At 49.6% G+C, this 18,965-nt stretch overlaps 1 protein-coding gene across 1 annotated transcript in view; it reads right to left on the bottom strand.

The window, feature by feature from the left end:
* Positions 1 to 8,019: 8,019 nt before the first annotated feature.
* AKAP12 (A-kinase anchoring protein 12) overlaps positions 8,020 to 18,965 on the bottom strand; it is a 94,786-nt gene continuing 83,840 nt past the window's right edge. The window contains exon 3 of the mRNA XM_058668900.1: positions 8,020 to 12,881. Within this exon, the coding sequence (XP_058524883.1) occupies positions 8,020 to 12,881 (4,862 nt within the window). The remainder of the gene's footprint in view (positions 12,882 to 18,965) is intronic.

Genomic DNA, 18,965 nt, shown 5'->3' on the forward strand with positions numbered 1-18,965 from the left:
CCTGGGGCGGGAAGGTGTCACAGCCCTCAGCACCGCTTGGACTGCTGTGGCAAAGCCACATCACTTCCTGCTAAGCCAATGTTGCTCGAGGAGGAAATCCCCCAACATGCCCGTCTCTGTGGAACCCGTGTCACGCAGGTGTCATGTTCTGGAGATGATTTCAAGAACTAGGTAAGCAGCTGAGGCTAGTGGGAGAAGTATGACCAAGCTCAAGCTTTTCAAATTGGCCTCAATTTGCAGTTTTGCCTCTGTGTTCGCCAAGTTCCCACATTGTTGGGATTACTGGAATAGACAACAAAAAGCACAGGTTAGGAATTAGCCGTGGGCTCTAGTACTCAGTGTCTGTTGTGGGAAAGTAGTACATTGGTTCCTCTCTTCATCCCCTAGGAAATGTTACTCTCCCTCTCGTCTCTAAACATAAGTGTAGTGGATAAGCTACTCTTCGGAGGCTACGTATAGAACTACTCCTTCCCTATTAAATTCTCAAATGTCAGGGCTGGTTTTCTGTGGTACAGCAGGTAGGCAGCCACCTGATGTTACCTTTCCATGTAAGTGCTGATTCAAGTCCCAGCTGCTCTCCTTCCGACCTGCCTACTGATGCACCTGGTAAGTATTAGAAGATGGCCTACGTGCTTGGGGCCCTACCACATCTGTGGGAAACCTGGGTGGTATTCTGGACTCCTGGCTTGGCTGAGCTAGCCCTGGCATTGCAGTCATTTGAACAGGGGACAGATCTTGTGTGTGTGTGTGTGTAACTCTGTCCTTAAATCCTCAAGGGGGGGCCTGGCGGCATGGCCTAGTGGCTAAAGTCCTCGCCTTGAATGTCCTGGGATCCCATATGGACGCCGGTTCTAATCCCGATGGCTCCACTTCCCATCCGGCTCCCTGGTTGTGGCCTGGGAAAGCAGTAGAGGACAGCCCAGGGCTGTGGGACCCTGCACCATGTGAGAGACCCGGAAGAGGTTCCTGGTTCCCGGCTTTGGATTGGCAAAGCACTGGCCGTTGCGGTCACTTGGGGAGTGAATCAACGGATGGAAGATCTTCCTCTCTGTCTCTCCTCCTCTCTGTATATCTGACTTTGTAATGAAAATAAATAAATCTTAAAAAAAAAAATCCTCAAGGGGGAAAAAACTTGTCAACAAGCAATGGGAAACTATGCAGTGTTCTGAGACAACTGTGGAACCTTAGAGAAGCCATGAAACTTTCTAGTAGACTGTTGTAGTGTGATAGTGGATAAGTTCCTTTATGTATTAGCACAAATGTGATGTTCAGGGTGGAAAAGAGTAGTGGACATTGTGTTCAGCGTTGGATCCATCATATCCCATCTAAGTTCTAGCTCTGTTTTCCAGTTTCTGCTAATGCATACCCTGTAAGGGAGCAGGTGATGGCTCAAGTAAGTGGATCACCATCACCACTATGGGAGAACTGAACTGAGTTCCCATTCCCAGCTTCAGCCTACCCAGTCCTGGTTGTTGTAGAGAATCTGGGTGGTGAACCAGTGGATATAAGCTGTCTGTGTCTTGGATTCAAGAAAGGGAGTGAAGAGGGTAGATTCCTAAGTTGTAACACTATTTTCTGGAGGAAAGAAACATCACTGGGGCTGACACAGTGGCATAGTAAGCTAATCCAATGCCCCATAGCACCCACATCACAGTTCATTTCCCAACTGTTCCACTCCTAATCCAATTTTCTGCTTATGGCCTGGGAAAGCAGTGGAGGATGGCCCAAGTTCTTGGGACCATGTGACCTTGTGGTAGACCTGGACAAAGTTCCTGATCAGCTTTGGGCCGTCCTTGACTGCTTTCCCAGGCCACAACCAGGGAGCTGGATGGGAAGCAGAGCCGCTGGGATTAAAACTGGCGCCCATATGGGATCCCAGCGCATTCAAAGGTGGGGACTTTGGACACGATGCTCTGGTGCCAGGCCCTAAAAATAAATCTAAAAAACCAAAAAGGCCTTGTTAGATTCATCCTACAGCATCCTCCAGTTCTGAATAGCTTAGCTGAGCTTTTACAAATTGTAGCTTTCTTACATATGGAAAAGGAAGGCACACAATATTTTGCTAATTCCAAGAACAGACTGGAAGCAGTGAGAGATGTGATAATAAAATAGAGAGAAGAATCTTAGACTTGGATTTCCATGATGCATTCAGGTCCCAAATTCTGACTCCCATCCGGGGATCCTTGGATGTGGCCTGTTCTAGCAAGGCTGAAGAAAGGCTCTCTAATTTTGGTTCTGATTATCAGTTGGAATGTCAGAGGGAGTTTGTGTGACTGTCCAAAACCTGTATATGAGATTGCAATTTTGGGAATTCAGGTCAACCACAGACTTAACATGAAATAGACATGGACATGGAAATGGACATGGAAATCAAAAGGTTCAGAATAATAGAGACTTCACTGTATTCCCCACTTGTCTCAAATAGAAACCCTGAGGACCTGGAGCAATGGCTCAGTGACTGAATCCTTGCCTTCCATGCACCGGGATCCCATATGGGCATCAGTTCATGTCCTAGTGGCTCCACTTCCCATCCAGCTCCTTGCTTGTGTCCTGGGAAAGCACTTGAGGATGGCCCAAAGCCTTGGAATCCTGCATCAATATTGGGAGACCTGAAAGAAACTCCTGGCTTCAGATTGGCTCAGCTCCAGTGAGTGAACCAGTGAATGGAAGATCTGTCTCTCTCTCTTTCTGTAAATCTGCCTGTCCAATACAAATAAATCTTTTAAAAAGAAGAATAACAGTAATAAAGAAAAAGAAAGCTTGAGGGCTCGGCACAGTGACCTAGTGGCTAAAGTCCTCCCCTTGAATGCGCCGGGATCCCATATGGGCACCGGTTCTAATCCCAGCAGCTCTGCTTCCCATCCAGCTCCCTGCTTGTGGCCTAGGAAAGCATTTGAGAACAGCCCAACACCTTGGCACCCTGTACTCATGTGGGAGACCTGGAGGAAGTTCCTGATCCTGGCTTTGGATCGGCACACACTGGCTTTGGATCGGCACACTTTGGATTGTGGCCACTTGGGGAGTGAATCATTGGACGGAAGATCTTCCTCTTTGTCTCTCCTTCTCTCTGGAAATCTGACTTTGCAATAAAAATAAATAAATCTTGAAAAGAAAGAAAGAAACCTTGAACCTCCCAGGACTCCACAGTGTGGCAAAGGTTGGCAGAGAAGTTAAAATATGTGTTATGAATGTCAATTAAGACCGAATCAAAATGAAATTACAGATCCATAACATTTAACTAGATTGCATTTTATTTAGAGAAATTAAAATGTGTCCCCATACAGAACTAGGAATCAAAAATTGTATCATACTGGAGATAACTGTTTAGCTTGAAGCATATACCAAAAACTAAAATTCTAAGCACTTGACTATTTCTAGTTCCAAACATCAAAGGAAAATATCTGAACAATGTATTTATATACAGAGGGAGGCAACACATGGGAACCATAAATGGAGTCACCTGAGGGGGAATATTGCGTATTCCTTGATTACAAAAAATGGTTCACAAGTCTAGCATTGCCTTTGGTGACTCATGGTTCCACAAGTGATGCTCAAAATAGCAAAATTGAGGCACTTGCTTCAACATCTGCAGTTGACACTTGATTCAAGATATTCTTCAATTAACAGCTTTAGAAGTATACAACAGAACTGTATGTCATGCTGCTGCTGGAGTTCCATATACTAAAGAAACACTGAGCCCAGAGGGAGAGCTTGCGCAGAGGCTACGCAGATCACATCCAGATACTGATACACCAAGGTAAAGGCGCTGTAGTGCCCACAGCCACCTGGCCTCGTAACTCCACAAATCTTAAATGTCTCAACTGCTGCCGCAACATGTTTTCCTGCCAGAGATGAAGCTAGTCCACGTGAACCCCTTACAATACTTACATCACTTCCAATGTTTTTCAGTTAATCTTCAAAAACTGACATTAGCATTTGTTTGAGGCTCAGTTGGCCAAAAACAAAAATTAAATCAGATTTTTAAAATTTGGGTATTTTAATGCTATGAAGTATAGATGTCAGAATAATTTGTAGAATACTGAATGCTATCTGACTAGCAGCCCTTAGACAGATATTGTGCAATGAGTTACTCATAGAACCAACTGTTTGTGTAGGCACATTTGCTCACCTTAGTGAAATCACCCACAACTGAAACAAATGTTCTTCCTGCAAAAATAAGCTTTCTAGAATGTCATGCTTTACAGGTGACCAACTGGTAGACAAAAGTTTTTCAACCCAGATTCCTAAATCTGAGTACAATTCAAGCACGTTGGCTAGGCCAGTTGTATTTGTGAGAAAATGAAACCTGCCAGTAGAGGCGACAGACTTCCCCTTGCACTGCGTGACAGTTGTCTAACAAAGTGTTTTCTGTATTCTTACCACTCATCATCTTGACACTTATTTCCCAAGATGATCATTTAGATCTAGATTTGTACTATGGAACTTTCTAAACATTGATTCTAAAGACATTGGTCATTGTTGGAAACCGAAAACATTGTATTAACACAGAAACTGAATCTTCTAAGAATTACCAGATGGTAGAATTGTACCGGCTATGTTGGTCTGAAAAGTTACTACTGGTTAATTCAGTACATCCGTCCATGTTTTAACAGCCTCAGAACAGTGAAACGTTGAGTGCTGTGGTTGACTACAAGAAAGTTAGGGGGTTATCTGGTCATTATCTGATCACTGCCATGGCCATCTCATGGCTGTGGGCATCTTCCCGTTCTAAAACATACTCCTCCCAGGCTTCCTGAGAGCTAATAAAACCAGAACATCTAAGTGAAGCAAATATTTTATTGAAACCAGTTGTCAAATGACAATTTATCCAAATGAACATAATAATGTAACAGTGTTCTTAAAGAAGGGTACAATCATGGCACAGACACAACCCAGTATCTATCAAAATATCATTTATAAAGACTTGTTCCCCTCTGTGTATGTGGCCCACACCATGTTTTAAAACCAATTCTTATAACCCATCAGTTTTTTTCTTCACAACACAAAAAAACATTTTCCAACTCTGCCTCAGAATCGAGCCCACTCATCTATACAAACCACCATTACAATTCAGAGAAAAGACATAAAGTTTCATCCACCACTGAACAACACTGCTTCCCAAACTGCTGGGTTAGGAAGAAAAATTTCACAGTAACAATGGGACATTCCGTATGTTTCAAAATGCTTTTTTATTTTTAGCTCACTATGCCTAATAGGAAAGCATAGATCTATAGTAGATTTAAAAATAAGAATTGTGTTGCCTGCCGACCAGGATTGTTACGTGTAGGAAGCTCAGTTTTTCACGGATTAGGATTGAGGCTTGCAACTTCCCAAGGCTCACTAAGGCTGCGTGCCCTGTCATCTGCTGGATGGTAGAAAAGGCTTGTACTGTCCTGCACGCTTGCTTAAACATTAGGAAATATACACCAGATACAGAAGGAGGGTTACATGGGACACACACGCACACAAAGGAAGAAGATACTCCAGTTTGAGAAGCAGAACTAGGTATTGCCAACTCCAGTTCCAGGTTAAGAATTGAGGACCTTAAATCAGAAACATTATATGGTATCAAGGGAAAATAATAGGAGGGGCTTGAAAAGGGGAAGTGTTAAATGGCTGGAGCTCCTGATGAAGCCTCAGGATTGTCGGGGGGCTCTCCCAACACGAGCCCGGGGCTGGGCTGCGCTCCCGGCTCACCGTCCTCCAACCCCGGGCTTGGGGCTCGGCAGCAGCCACAGCAGCCCTCCTCCTCCCAGCACTCTTCACGGTCTGCTCTTGCGAGGCCACGATGAGTTTAGCTGTGGAAGAAAGAGCCACAGTAAATCAAGCTCCTTTCCTCCCTCATTTATTAACAACAACAAAAGGTAGCTGGGAAAGTGAACCGTATCAACTGAGGACTGCACTGAAAACAGCAAGCAAGCTGGGTCAGGTATTGGCGCGGCAGTTAAGATACCAGTGCTAGCATACCGGCACCCCAATTCAAAGAGCTTGGGGTTCATGTTCCAACTCTACTTCCAATTCCAGTTTCCCACTGAAAGGCACCAGAAGGCAACAGAAGATGGCTCAAGTGCTTGCTTCCCTGCCGCCCAAGTGGGCGACTTTGAAGGAGGCCCAGCATGATGATTTAGCTTGGCTTAGATCTGGCTAAAGCTGGCATTTGAGGAAAGAAAACAGCAGATGGGAGATCTCTCTCTCTCTCTTTCTTGCTGCTTTTTTTCTTTTACTTGCAAGTCAGACATGCAGAGAGAGGAGGAGACACAGAAAGAATGATCTTCCATCTGATGATTCACTTCCCAAGTAACCACAATGGCTGGAGCTGAGCCAATCCGAAACCAGGAGCCAGGAGCTCTTCTGGGAGCTCTTCCGGGTCTCCCACACGGGTGCAGGGTCCCAAGGCTTTGGACCATCCTTGACTGCTTTCCCAGGCCACAGCAGGGAGCTGGATGGGAAGTGGGGCTGCCGGGATTAGAACCAGCACCCATATGGGATCCTGGCGTGTTCAAAGCAAGGACTTTAGCCGCTAGGCTACTGCACTGGGACCTCTCACTGCCTTTCAAATAAAACATAAATGGGAGCAGCATGGTGGCATAACAGGCTAAACCTCAACCTGTACCAGATAGGCACCAGTTTGAGTCCTGGCTGCTCCAGTTCTGATCCAGCTCCCTGCTGAAGGCCTGGTAAAGTGGCAGAGGGTGGTCCTAGCATTTGTGCCCTTGAACTCATGTGGGAAACCTGGAAAGAAGCTCCTAGCTTCAGATATGTTCAGCTCCAGCTGTTGTGACCATTTGGGGAGTGAAGCACTAGATGAATGATTTTTCTCTGTCTTTATTTTTCTCTCTGTAAGAATCTGCCTTTCAAATAAAAAAAAAAAAAACACCTTTTTTTAAAAATTTCAGCAATCACAAAAACATATTCAAAACCAAACTGTGTGACTTAATTTTTTTTATTTATTCATTTGTACAGAGGGGGAGAATCTGTCATCTGCTGGTTCATTCTACAAATGCTCAAACGGCCAGGGAAGGGCCAGGAGCTTCATTTAGGTCTTCTGCTCAGGGCAGGAGTCCAAGCACTTGGGCCATCTTCCACTGTCTTCCCAGAAGCCTGGACTCCAGCGGGTGCCCATGTGGGATACTGGTGCTGTGGGGGGTGGCTCTCTTCATTACGCCACAACACCAGCCCCATGACTTAACCTTTAAAAGAAGGGACATGACAAGGGTTCATATTATTTTATGCAATGCTGTCACAGAACTAGTACCTGTAGCAATGCATAGGCTCACCAATACACACTGGAAAATTAAAAAAAAAATACTTGTTTATGATTCTGGTGATAAAATTAAATTTTTTTTCCCTCTAGAAAGCTGAACAAAACTTCAAACAGTCTGATAAAAACCTACTTTTGGCTGCTAATCACTTTTTTTAAAGATTTATTTATTTTTATTGGAAAGTCAGATCTAAAGAGAGGAGCAGACAGAGAGGAAGATCTTCCGTCCGATGGTTCACTCCCCAAGTGGCTGCAACAGCCCGAGCTGTGCCAAACTGAAGCAAGGAGGCAGGAGCTCTTCTAGGTCTCCTACGTGGGTGCAGGGTCCCAAGGCTCTGGGTCATCCTCGACTGCTTTCCCAGGCCATAAACGGAGCTGGATGGGAAGCAGGGCCGCTGGGATTAGAACTACTGTGCCAGGCCCCCTAATTAGTTTTGAAAACAACAGTGTAACTCAACAAAATACGTTGATAAGGTGCTAAGTGAGTTTCCCTCCCCTGCTCCCAATTTGTCCCTTTATTTTTGTGGAAAGCAGTCATGTGAAGGTAAAGTGACGTCCTCATTTTCATAGCATCAATAATTCTAATGAAATTCCAATGAGTAAAAAAGAAAAAAAAACAACTAGATCTCTGACTCTAGTTATTCCCCAACTGAAGGCTCTATGTAAAATCACCTTTTGAACTCCCAATTCCTCAATAACAAATATATGATCTAACGACTTAAGAGGAACAGAGGGTTTCAGGAGCGAAGGAAGCTTACTTACACGGCGTCCTGGGATTCTGCAAGTTCAGGCTTTGCTGGCTTGCTCTGTGGTTTCTGCGTCTCCTGCCTCTGGGTCTCGATCTCCTGGTCTGAGTCGCTGTGCGCTCCTCCTTCCTGATCTCCTACCTGCGGGGCATCTTGGGTCTCTTTTAGCTTTGGTCCATTTGTATCTAGGGACTCTTTGGTTAAGTCTCCTGTGGCATCTTCCAGTGCCAGGGCTGAGATCTGGTTCTCTGGATCTTCAACGGCATCACTTTTCTCAACTTCTTTGGGTTCGAGTTGTGACTCCTCCGTTCTTTCTGTTAATACAGCACAGCCGTCACCTCCTGGCACAGATGGTGCAACGATGCTACCCTCCTCCTCCTTGGATGCGAGAATCACCTCTTCAAGCTGCTGGCCACTGACACTGGAATTTTCTACCTCACCAGCCAGGATGGTCTCTGAGACTTCATTGCTTTCTCTGGAGGGTTCCTCAGGCACCTGTCCTCCCAAGGTGAGCTCTGTCTCCTCTGTGGCTTCAAGAACAAGGGCTTCTTCCTGTGTGCACACCTGACTGTCGTGGTCTTCCTTCTCTGGTTTCTGTCCAGTTGCCTGGCTAATAGCTGTCGTCAGGTGCACCTGTGCCTGTAGGTGAGCTGCCGGTGTTTCAGCGGCCGTGTCTTCCGTGTGTATGAACTGGTCCACAGCTGTCTGAATGACGTTCTGGACAAGTTTACTGCTCTCAGTCTCAAGTTCCAAAATCTCATTTTCAGCCTTCATCTCTTCCTCTCGTGGTACACTCAGTTTGACATCTTCACGGGCCACCTGCTGCCCATCTTCCTCCGATGTCCACTTCTGTGATGCGGTCTTGTCTCCTTCTGGCTCAGAACTTACATCGTCTTCAGCAGCAGCACCTCCTGTCACTGTCATGGACCCTGTCTGAGGCTCGGGCGCAGTGGACACAGCACCTTCCCCTGGCTCAGTCATCAAGTCATCTTGACCAGAGGACTTCTCCTCTAGTACTAAACGTGCACCTGCAGACACCAAAGTCTCCCCTGTTTCTAAAACCTTGATGGTTTCTTCTACAACCTTCTCCTCCACCGCTGCAGCTACAAGAGGTAAAGAGGCCTCAGAGCTTTGAACTTGAACTTCAACACACTCCGCCTCTTCTTGCTCTAAGCAAGAAGTGCTTTCTCCCAAACTCACTTCCTTCTCCCTGTCAGTGACAGTGACGTCACCTGCTTGAACCAGCTGCTTGCTGCATTCTGCAGGTCTCGCCTCGCTGACCTGGGTCGCCTTTACTCCACTTTTCTCACTTCCTACTTCAACTTCCATCTCCCTCTCCTCTGTACTTGGAAGAGACTGAGCATGAGCCCACAGGTGACTATCATCATCTTTTGGACATCCTGCTCCTTTGATTATTTCCTCTTGGACTGCAACTTCTGGGGTCTTTTCCTGCCCAGCTGCTATGTCTGTCTCTGCAGGAACCTCGCCTCCTTTGTCTTTGATTTCATCAGCAAACTGGCTGACGTCTTGCGTTACCTCAGTCCAGGACTGAACGGGCACAGTTTCCACTGAGATTTTTTCCTCTGAATGCTCAGCAACTTCTTCCGCTTCCGTATTTTCTTCCTGGGACTCAAGCGTAGGAGGTGTTGAAGGTCTCTCTTCCTGTACAGGCCCTGCCTCTGCCTCTGCCACCTCCAACTGGGTGCCAGGTGTGACCTTGGGGAGTTCCATGACGTGGACCTGCCCTGTTGCATCTGGAGCTTCCGGCTCTGCCACGGGGGTGCTTCCGTCGGTCTCACTGTCTGTAAAGGTTTCGGGGCAGTCACGGGGAACAGCCTGCTCCATGGCAATTTCCTGGAGCTTTTCCTCAGCTATCGCTTCAGCTTGACAAGTGCTGAGTGGCTCAGTAGACCCTCCACTCTCTGTGACTTGAGGACCTTCCTCAAAGCTCTTGGGGGTGGTCTGCACCGTGAGCTCTTCAGTTTCTTGTGTGTGTCCTTCTGGCTCTACACACACCTCTGTCTTCAACTCCACCTCTGCAGAATCCTCCTCTGCTTCCTCGACCTTCTCTAGAATTGTGGATGCTACTTTGGGCAAGGCCAGCACCGTGTCCTGCGGCACACTGGTGTCCCGCAGCCCCGATTCCTCTCTCACTTTTTCGGCAGCTGCCTGCAGGACTGCGTGAGTCCGCCTCTGTTGGTCTTCAACATCCAGCGCCACCCCTTCGACCTCCTGAACAGGGGTGGCTTCCTCTGTGGTGTCAGGAGAGTCGGTCAGTTGGGACACTGCCGACACCATCTCGGTGGTCTCTTCAGCACCGGATGCTTCGGTGGCTTCCTCGGCAGCTGGCATCTCAGTGGCTTCCATGGCTCCAGGAGTTAATTCTTTGGTGCTAACGACTGTGTCGTCATGGGCAGCTGGGCTCTCTGGCACAGCTTTGGGAGCCTCGGGGCCTTCTTCTTTGGTGACTTTGGTCTCTAACCCCTCCGCTGTGGGTGCTGCGGCTTCCTCTTCGGCCAGTTCGAGGGGCCCTGTCACCGAAGTGGAGATCCAAGAAGGAGACCGCTCTTCCACGCTGGTGGCGGCCACTGTGTGCACCAGGCTCTTACCGGGCTCGGCCTCGGCCTCGGCCTCTGCCGGGCTTGTCTGTGCTTCCATCTTCTCTCTCTCCACAGCATCATACTCGGACAAGGGCACCACGGCTGGCACGTCAGGGTCATCTTCGGCAGAAGCAGCCGCCGGCCCTGCGTCTTCAGCAGTGGCTTGTTCATGTTTTCCGTCTGGCCTTTTCTTTCTGCGTCCAGGAATAAATTTCTTAATGGAAACCCAAGATTCTTCTTTCCCGGGTTCAACATCAGAAGCCGACTGCTCAAGAGCAGAGTCCTCGTTTTTCTCTTCTAGCTTTGACTTCGATTTCTTCCTGGCAGTGACTAACCTCTTGAAGGACTCCCAGGTGGAGACGCCCTCGCCCTCGGTCGGGCTCCCAGCTGCCTCCGGGGAGGAGCTTCCGGCCGCTTGGTCACGTTCTTGCGAACCGGCCAGGATGGCCTCTGACCCTGCTTCTTTGCCAGCCTCGTCTGCCTTTTGGCCGTCTCCGCCCGTCGTTCGGGGCGCCCCTTCCTCGTCAGAAGATGACGCCTTTCTAGCTCTTTTCTTGGACGATCCCACGCAAATCAACGCTTCCCAAGACACCGAGGTGTCCACCTTGCGCTTTGGTTCTTCCACTTTCGGCTCGTCCCCGCTTCCTCTGACTTCTTCTTGCAGCTCGGAGGCCGCGCTCTCCGTGGAAGACAGGGTGGCGCTTTTGACCTTGTCTAGCTCGTCTTCTTTGTCACTCTCAGAGGGCCTCCGGACGCGTTTCTTGGGCGTCACCATCTTTTTGAACGAGGCCCACGGGGTGACCCCTTCTCGCCGCTTCTCGCCATCGGAAGCGGCTCCTTCTTCGGCGTCCCCCTCCTGGGGCCCTTCTGCCGTGCCTTTGTCCACACGGATGACCTCCTCGGGCTCCTCGGGCGAGGAAGCAGAGCTCTCCCCGCGCTGCTCGTCGGTGCTGTCGGGGGACTCGGCCGCAGCCTGACTCTGATCGCCGGCCTCCTCGTCACCTCCCCGCTTGCCTTTCTGCTTCTTTCCAGAGAGCTTCTTTAAGCCAGTGCTGCTGAAGAGCTTCTTCAAGGGGCTTCCTTGAGCCTTGGCCTTCTCCTGCGAGGCCAGCACGTCCGCCTCGCTGAGGACGCCTTCGGGCGGCTTTGAGGGCGCTTTGTCCTCGGGACTAGGTTCTGGTGCTGGCGGCGGCTGGTCCCCGTCAGGAGCGCACACTTGGGTGCCCATGGCCGGCTCTTGGGCGGGCGCGGCCGGCTGAGGCCCCGCGTCCGGAGCCGGCGGGGGCTCTGCGGCCTCGGGGGGCTCCGGCTGCCCGCTCTGCTGGGCCGCCGCGGGCCCGACCTGCACCTCGGCCACCACTTCCTGCGGGCCTTCCTCCTTGTCGTCGAACACTTCTGTGGCCAGCGGGGCGGCTCGCTCTCCTACGGCCCCATCCACCTGCTCGTCCACGGGCAGCTCGACCTTCTCGTACTCGGCCGAAAGCCGGGCCTCCTCCGTGCTGCTGGCCGGGGCCGGCTCCGAGGCCACGGGCCTCTCCTCAGGGCCGCCAGGCGACAGGCCGCTCCCCTCGGCCTCGCTTCTCTCCGGCTCTTGTTCCTTTCTCTTCTCGGCAGCGTCCGCCTCCTCCTCCTTGGGCTTCCGGAAGCTGGTCTTCTTGCGCCAGCCGGCCCAGCCTTGGGTGAAGAACTTCCTGAAGGGCGACGCGGTTTCACTGGCCACAGGGCTGGTAGGGGACTCCGGGGACTTGCTGGCGTCCTTCTCTTGCTTTTCCTCTCCTTGCTCTTTGGCCTCCTCGGCTGCCTGGCCGCACTCGGCCTCGGGAGGCGGCGGGGCCGCGTCGCTCTGCTCCGGCACCTGGATGTCTTCCGGCTTCTCCGTGGGCTGCTGGAGTTCACTCTCTTTGCATGTCGCCTCCCCAGACTCGCAGCTGGGATCCTGGTGGTCACCTGCCCCGATGGACCCTCCGGTTCCGTCGCCTTCATCTTTCTTGACAGTGAGCAGCTGGACGGTGTCAGACTTCTCGGTCTTATCCTTCTTGACGGTGAATTTGAAGCCGACAAACTTGAACACCTTCTTAAATCCGACGTCGTTACTTTGGGCCTCGGTAGGTGGTGCCAGCTCTTCTAAGTTGCTCTCGGAAGAAGCGACTTGTTGGATGACCTCCGGCGCGTCCTCCTGCCCCTGCCTGGTGACTTCCTCCACGGCCTCAGAGTCGGCAGCCATGTCCTTAGCTGAGTCTTTCTCGCTCACATTTTCAGACTCTCGCTGTCCAACTGTTAATGAGAGGGTGGAGAGAAGCGGGGGAAAAGATTACAACTCAAAAAAACGGAATGCTTTAAAACATGGCCAATTAAGACTGCAGTTAATATCAGGGAAGGGTCCTAAGGATGTTTGTGAATCAATAGATTAGTGATGTCTGCACCTTTCAGGTTCAGAGGTACTGCTCTGATGGCTGTGATCCCTGTCAAAGAGAACGTACACAAACTGAACCAGCAAAACATGAGGTGCCCGTGTCTGGCGCGCGTGCACACACACACACACACACACACCTGTATTCCATATCAGAGTGCCTGAGTTTGCATCCTAGCTCAAATTCCGATTCCAGTGTCAGCTTGTGTGTACCCGGGAAGCAACAGGCTACAGCCCATGTGCAGCCAAGCTCCCTGTTATTCATGCGAGAGATCTGTAGAGAGTTTTAGGATGCCCGCTTCTAACTGGCCTGGCCCGGGTGTCACCTGCACAGGGAAGATCTCTGTTTCTCTCTGCCTTTCAAATACAAGTTCACAATTAGTTACACCTAAGTAGGCAAGCTTCACTAAGCATGGTCAGGCAGACAGCCTACCTTCTGTTGTAAGGTAAAATAAAAATAGATCCTTTTAAAAAAAAGGTAAAATGGAATCACATGTCACATCTCAAATTTCCACGCAGACTCTATGAAATTTGGGATATGGGAAGTATTGCTAGAGGCTTAAGCTAAATACTAACGCAAATCTAATGTCAGAGCACCTTGGACAAAGTGTGAGGAACATTTTATGGTGCCACAGAGGAGGTGCTTACCATTTCCTTGAGGGAAATGAAAAGCAAAACCGCTTCAGGGCTGGTGTGATGGCTCAACTCTCTAACCCTCCACCGCCAAGCACCAGAATCTCATATAGGCACTGGTTCCCGTCTCAGCTGCTCCACTTCCCATCCAGCACCCTGTTTATGGTCTGGGAAGGCTGTGCAGGATGGCCCAAAGCCTCGGGAACCTGCACCCACCTGGGAGACCTGGAAGAAGTTCCAGGCTCCTGGCTTCAGATTGGCTCAGCTCCGGCATTGTGGCCACTTGGGGAGTGAATCAGTGGGGTGGAGGATCTTTCTGTTTCTGTCTCTCCTTCTCTCTGTAAACCTGCCTTTCCAACAAAAATTAAAATAATGATAATAATACAAAAAAAAAAAAGCAAACCCACCTCACCTGTCAGAATAGTTATTATCCAAAAGACAGAGCAACAAATGCTGGTGAGGACTGCAGAAGGGCAAGTCTTCCACACTGCTGGTGAGAAGGTAAATTTTGTGCAGCCATTTTTTTTTTAAGATTTATTTACTTTCATTGGAAAGTCGGATATACAGAGAGGAGGAGAGACAGAGAGAGAGGAAGATCTTCCGTCCGAAGAGTTACTCCTCAAGTAGCCACAACAGCTGGAGCTGAGCCAATCTGAAACCAGGAGCCAGGAGCTTCTTCTGGGTCTCCCATGCAGGTGCAGGGTCCCAAAGCTTTGGGCCATCCTCGACTGCTTTCCCAGGCTACAAGCAGGAAGCTGGATGGGAAGCAGGGCTGCCGGGATTAGAACCAGCACCCATATGGGATCCTAAACGTGCAAGGTGAGGACTTTAACCACTATACTATTGTGCCGGGTCCACAGCCATTTATTTTCAAAGATTTATTTATTTGAAAGGTAGAGTTTATAGGGGAAGAGGGGAGAAAGAGAGATCTTCCCTTCTCAGGTTCATTCCTCAAATGGCCACAATGGCTGAAGCTGGGCTGATCCTAAGGCAGGAGAGAAGAGCTTCCTCCAGGTCTCCCATGTGGATGGCAGGAGCCCAAGGCTTCGGACCATCCTACACAGCTTTCCCAGACCACAAGCAGGGAACTGCATACGAAGTGGAGCAGCCAGGGCTGGTCCAGCATGACGCCAGGAGGCATGTCCCATATGAGTCTCAAGGACTCAGACTCAAGTACTCAAGCCATCCTTAGCCGCCTCACCGGCATACACATTAGCAGGAAGCTGGATGAGAAGTGGAAGAGCCAGGATTTGAACCAGCTTTCCAATAGGGACTGTGGCCATCCCATGCAGTGGCTTTTCCTGCCATGCCATAACACCTGCTCCAGCATCATTTTGAAAGCATGCATCATCTCCTGAAGTGAGAATGCTTTAGTTTTCCATTTGTTCATATTTAGACCAACACTGTGACAAACATATATGTATGGATTTCTGGGACAGAGGTAAATATGAGGATTTCTTTAAAATTTCTATGTACTATTAAAATTCCCAATTGTAAGAAAATATAAAAATCTTTCTGCAGACTTTTTTTTTTATTGGAAAGTCAGATGTACAAAAAGGAGGAGAGACAGAGAGAAAGATTTTTCATCTGCTGGTTCACTCCCCAAGTGGCCACAACGGCCAGAGCTGAGCCAATCTGAAGCCAGGAGCCAGGAGCTTCTTCCAGGTCTCCCAGGCGGGTGCAGGGTCCCAAGGGTTTGGGCCGTCCTCGACTGCTTTCCCAGGCCACAAGCAGGGAGCCAGATGGGAAGTGGGTCCACCAGGACATGAACCGGTGTCCATATGGGATCCCTGGTGTGCAAAGAGAGGACTTTAGCCATTAGGCTACTGCGCGGGCACAGCATGATGTTTTATTTTATTTTATATATTATTATTATTATCATTTTATGATACAAGTCCATACGGCTGCTGGTGCAGTTCAGATCGCCAGTCGCTGGGTGCTGCTGGGGTGTCGATCATTCAACACCACACCCTGGTGTTGCTGCTTTCCTGTGTCTGTCAGTCTCCAGGTGCCCTCTGCTGTCATTCTAATCCTCTATTTCCTGGAATGTGCCCTCTCTGCTTCACACTGGCTAATGTTTTTCCATCTGTTTAAAACGTGTGCTTATCCCTGTTCTGCCATCTGGATTCTTCCCAGGATGATGCTTTTAAACATGGGTGCTGTGGTTGGCACGGTTTCTTAGCAGGCTAATTCTCAGCCTATAGTACCAGCAGACCAAGCTGCACCAATTTTAGTCCCAGCTGCTTCACTTCCAATCCAACTCCCTGCTAGTGGCCTGGGAAGATGGCCCAAGTTCTTGGACCCCTTGCACCAATGTCAGAGCAGCAGAAGAAGCTCCTGGCTTCGGATCAGCCCAGGTTTGGCCATTTAGGGCATTTGGGGAGTGAAACAGCAGATGGAAGACCTTCTCTCTTGAAAAAAAAAATCTGTCTTTCAAATAAAAATAATCTTTAAAACAGAAAGATGGGATGTCCTTGCTGGAAATACACTGTGTAAAAATGTTCAACTCTTAAAATAGGCTGTCTTCCAGCGTGGTATCTACAAGGGATGAATGCAATCCAAGTCTCCTGCCATCAAACTGTGATTAGAAATAAACACTCTGCCAACAGTGTGGGAGAAAGCAGGCCTTTTACACAGCAGCCCCCCACCCACTACCTCCACCTCCCACATCTATGCTTCCACATCAAACACTCTTTCATTTTCATTCTAGGAGAACTGAAGCATTTGGAGTCAAACCTGCGGGGGCAAGATGATTTTTTTTTCTTTGAATTTAATCAGTATAGCTTAGCAATATTCAGATGTTCTCTCTACAGAGTTAGGTGACACAAACCAAGCACATTTAAAAAGGCACACAATAATTTTTAAAATCCTAACTGGTCAAATGGTCTGTTATTTCTTCGGATCAAAGTATTACTGTGAGACCCATCTTCATTCAGCGTGGAGCCCTCCCCGCGCAGGGTGGACACAGGCTCTGAGCCAGCCCTGCAGACTTCACAGGGAGACCACAACCCCTGACCCCACCTCTGTTGCATCACCACGCACCTGTCATGCACCTCCCAGCTCAGGCTTTCAGAAAAGCCTCCTCCTTACTACCCTGGCAGCCAAGGCTGTTTGCGCTGGGTTCAAATGGCAAAGCCAACCATTCTTGCAACCTCACAGTAGTCTGCTCTCATCACACGCATTTACATGGTTGCCCAGTCGGCCCAATTCAGATGGAAGCCTGGGTGCCACCACCCGTTCCCCCCCCCCCAACTTTTTAAAAGATTTACTTCATTTATTTGAAAGGCAGGCTTGACAGCTCAATGGCTGAATTCTTGCCTTATACAGGCTGGGATCCCATCTGGGCACTGGTTTGTGCTCTAGCTGATCCATTTCCCATCCAGCTCCCTACTTGTGGCCTGGGAAAGCAGTTGAGGATGGTCCAAAGCCTTGGGACCTTGTATCCACCTGGGAGACAGGGAAGAAGCTTCTGGCTCCTGGTATGGACTCGGCTCCAGCCTGGCCGCTGCACCACAACACGTTCCAGTTGAGTCCCATTTTGTGCTGCAGCCCAAGAACCCTAGAATCACTGCGTGGGCAGTACCAATCTGCTACCGTAACCACCCCCATTCCTAACCCTCCCACCCCTGCCGGGCTGGCCTCCAGGCTTTCCTCACCCTACCGCTGTGACTTCTCCCAAACAGAAAAGGGATGGCAAGGAAGAAGGATGGAAAACCCATACATAGATGTCTGCCCGGACCTAAAGTCCATGCGCACCCCCTGCCCCAGGTTCCGTGGATGCAGTGGCCGGGGCAAAGCGAACAGCCGCTGCGGGGCGCATGCTACTCACGGCAAAGGTTACTCCACCAGGGCATGGCGCTCACCGGCCGGCCAGGGCAGGTGCAGCCGGATGGGGGCCCGCGAGGCCCGGCTTGCCTCTCGCGGCTGCCCCATCGCTGGGCGCAGACTGCGCCTTGGGGGTGCTGGCCCACCGTTGACGTTGGTGACCAGCGTGCGTCACAGAGGCCCGGCTAGCTTGTGCTTCTCAAACCGCCACTGATGGCTCCCAGGGAGACCAGGGCGTCGTCACCTCCAGGGGGCTCTCCCTGGGAGCGAGTCCCAGCTGAACGCCGGTCCAGCGGCTGTTGTCACTGCATCTGGTGTGTGAAGTGCTTCTCTGCCTGCCACACTCCATCACATGGCCAGCTCTGAAGCCAGCACTGCAAAGCCACAGCTCACTGCACAGCAGAAACCCGAGTGTGCACCTGCCTTGACAGTTAGCGCATGAGTACCAGCACCATAATGGGGGTGAGGCTGGACATGGTCACAGAGTCTTACAACAAAGTTACAATTCACAACGCCTCAAGGCTGAAAGTTACTCTGGAGGCGAGTGTGCGGTTTCTTTCAGTGCTGGACTGCTGCCCTAAGACCTGGTAATCACAACCCCTTGGCATGCGCCCAAACGAACAGAAAATTGTTCTTCCTACAGAAAAACTGCAGAGAGGCAACCGCTACTTCAGATACACTGGGGAACATCCAGAAAAAGGATTCATAAATCAGTACTAAAATCCAGGGGCACCTTGAATGCACAATGCTGGAGAGGGCACAGTGTCCTGACACCCGTACCGGAATGGCTTCATTTGGGTCCTGGCTGCAGACTTGGGTACCTACAACCCATGTGTGAGAACCAGACCGAGTTTAGGGTTCTAAACTTCCACTTAACCCAGCTTTACCTGCGAGGGCATTTAAGGAATGAACCCAGGAACTGGGATCCAGTAGTAACTCAATGCAGGCCTCTCAGGCAGGAAGCAGGAAGTCATCATCCCTCACTGTTTAACAGGAAGTTGGATCAGGAACAAACTCAGAACTCAAGTCTGGGCACCTCAGTGTGGGATGCAGGTGTCTTAACCCCTGAGCCAAACACCTGCCCCTCAATTTTATCTATGTATTAAAACAAGGGGAACATCACCGACCTACGACTCCCAAATTGCATCTAACATTCCTGGCCACACTATCAGACGACTTATGCCACATGAAGTCACGGCTGCTCCCTGTGAGGGTACAAGATCCACTGGCTGTCTACAATAACAAAACGCAAAAACCTTTCTAAATTTTTTGCCTTATTGTTTTCTTCGAAATAAAGCGACTTGTTTTTTAATTAATGTCCTTTTGCTAATTCCAAGAGTAATCTATATAAATTGCGGGAAATTTAAAGTATGGAAAAACAGCGAACGTTTTCCATAAGGACCATGTCCAGAGATAATCACTATCACACTTGTGTTTTTCTGGAGGAGTTACTCAAGATTTGCCAAACTGGGACATAAGGTTTGCACAAT

Source organism: Ochotona princeps, chromosome 1, assembly GCF_030435755.1.
Source record: "Ochotona princeps isolate mOchPri1 chromosome 1, mOchPri1.hap1, whole genome shotgun sequence".
Taxonomy (NCBI): domain Eukaryota; kingdom Metazoa; phylum Chordata; class Mammalia; order Lagomorpha; family Ochotonidae; genus Ochotona; species Ochotona princeps.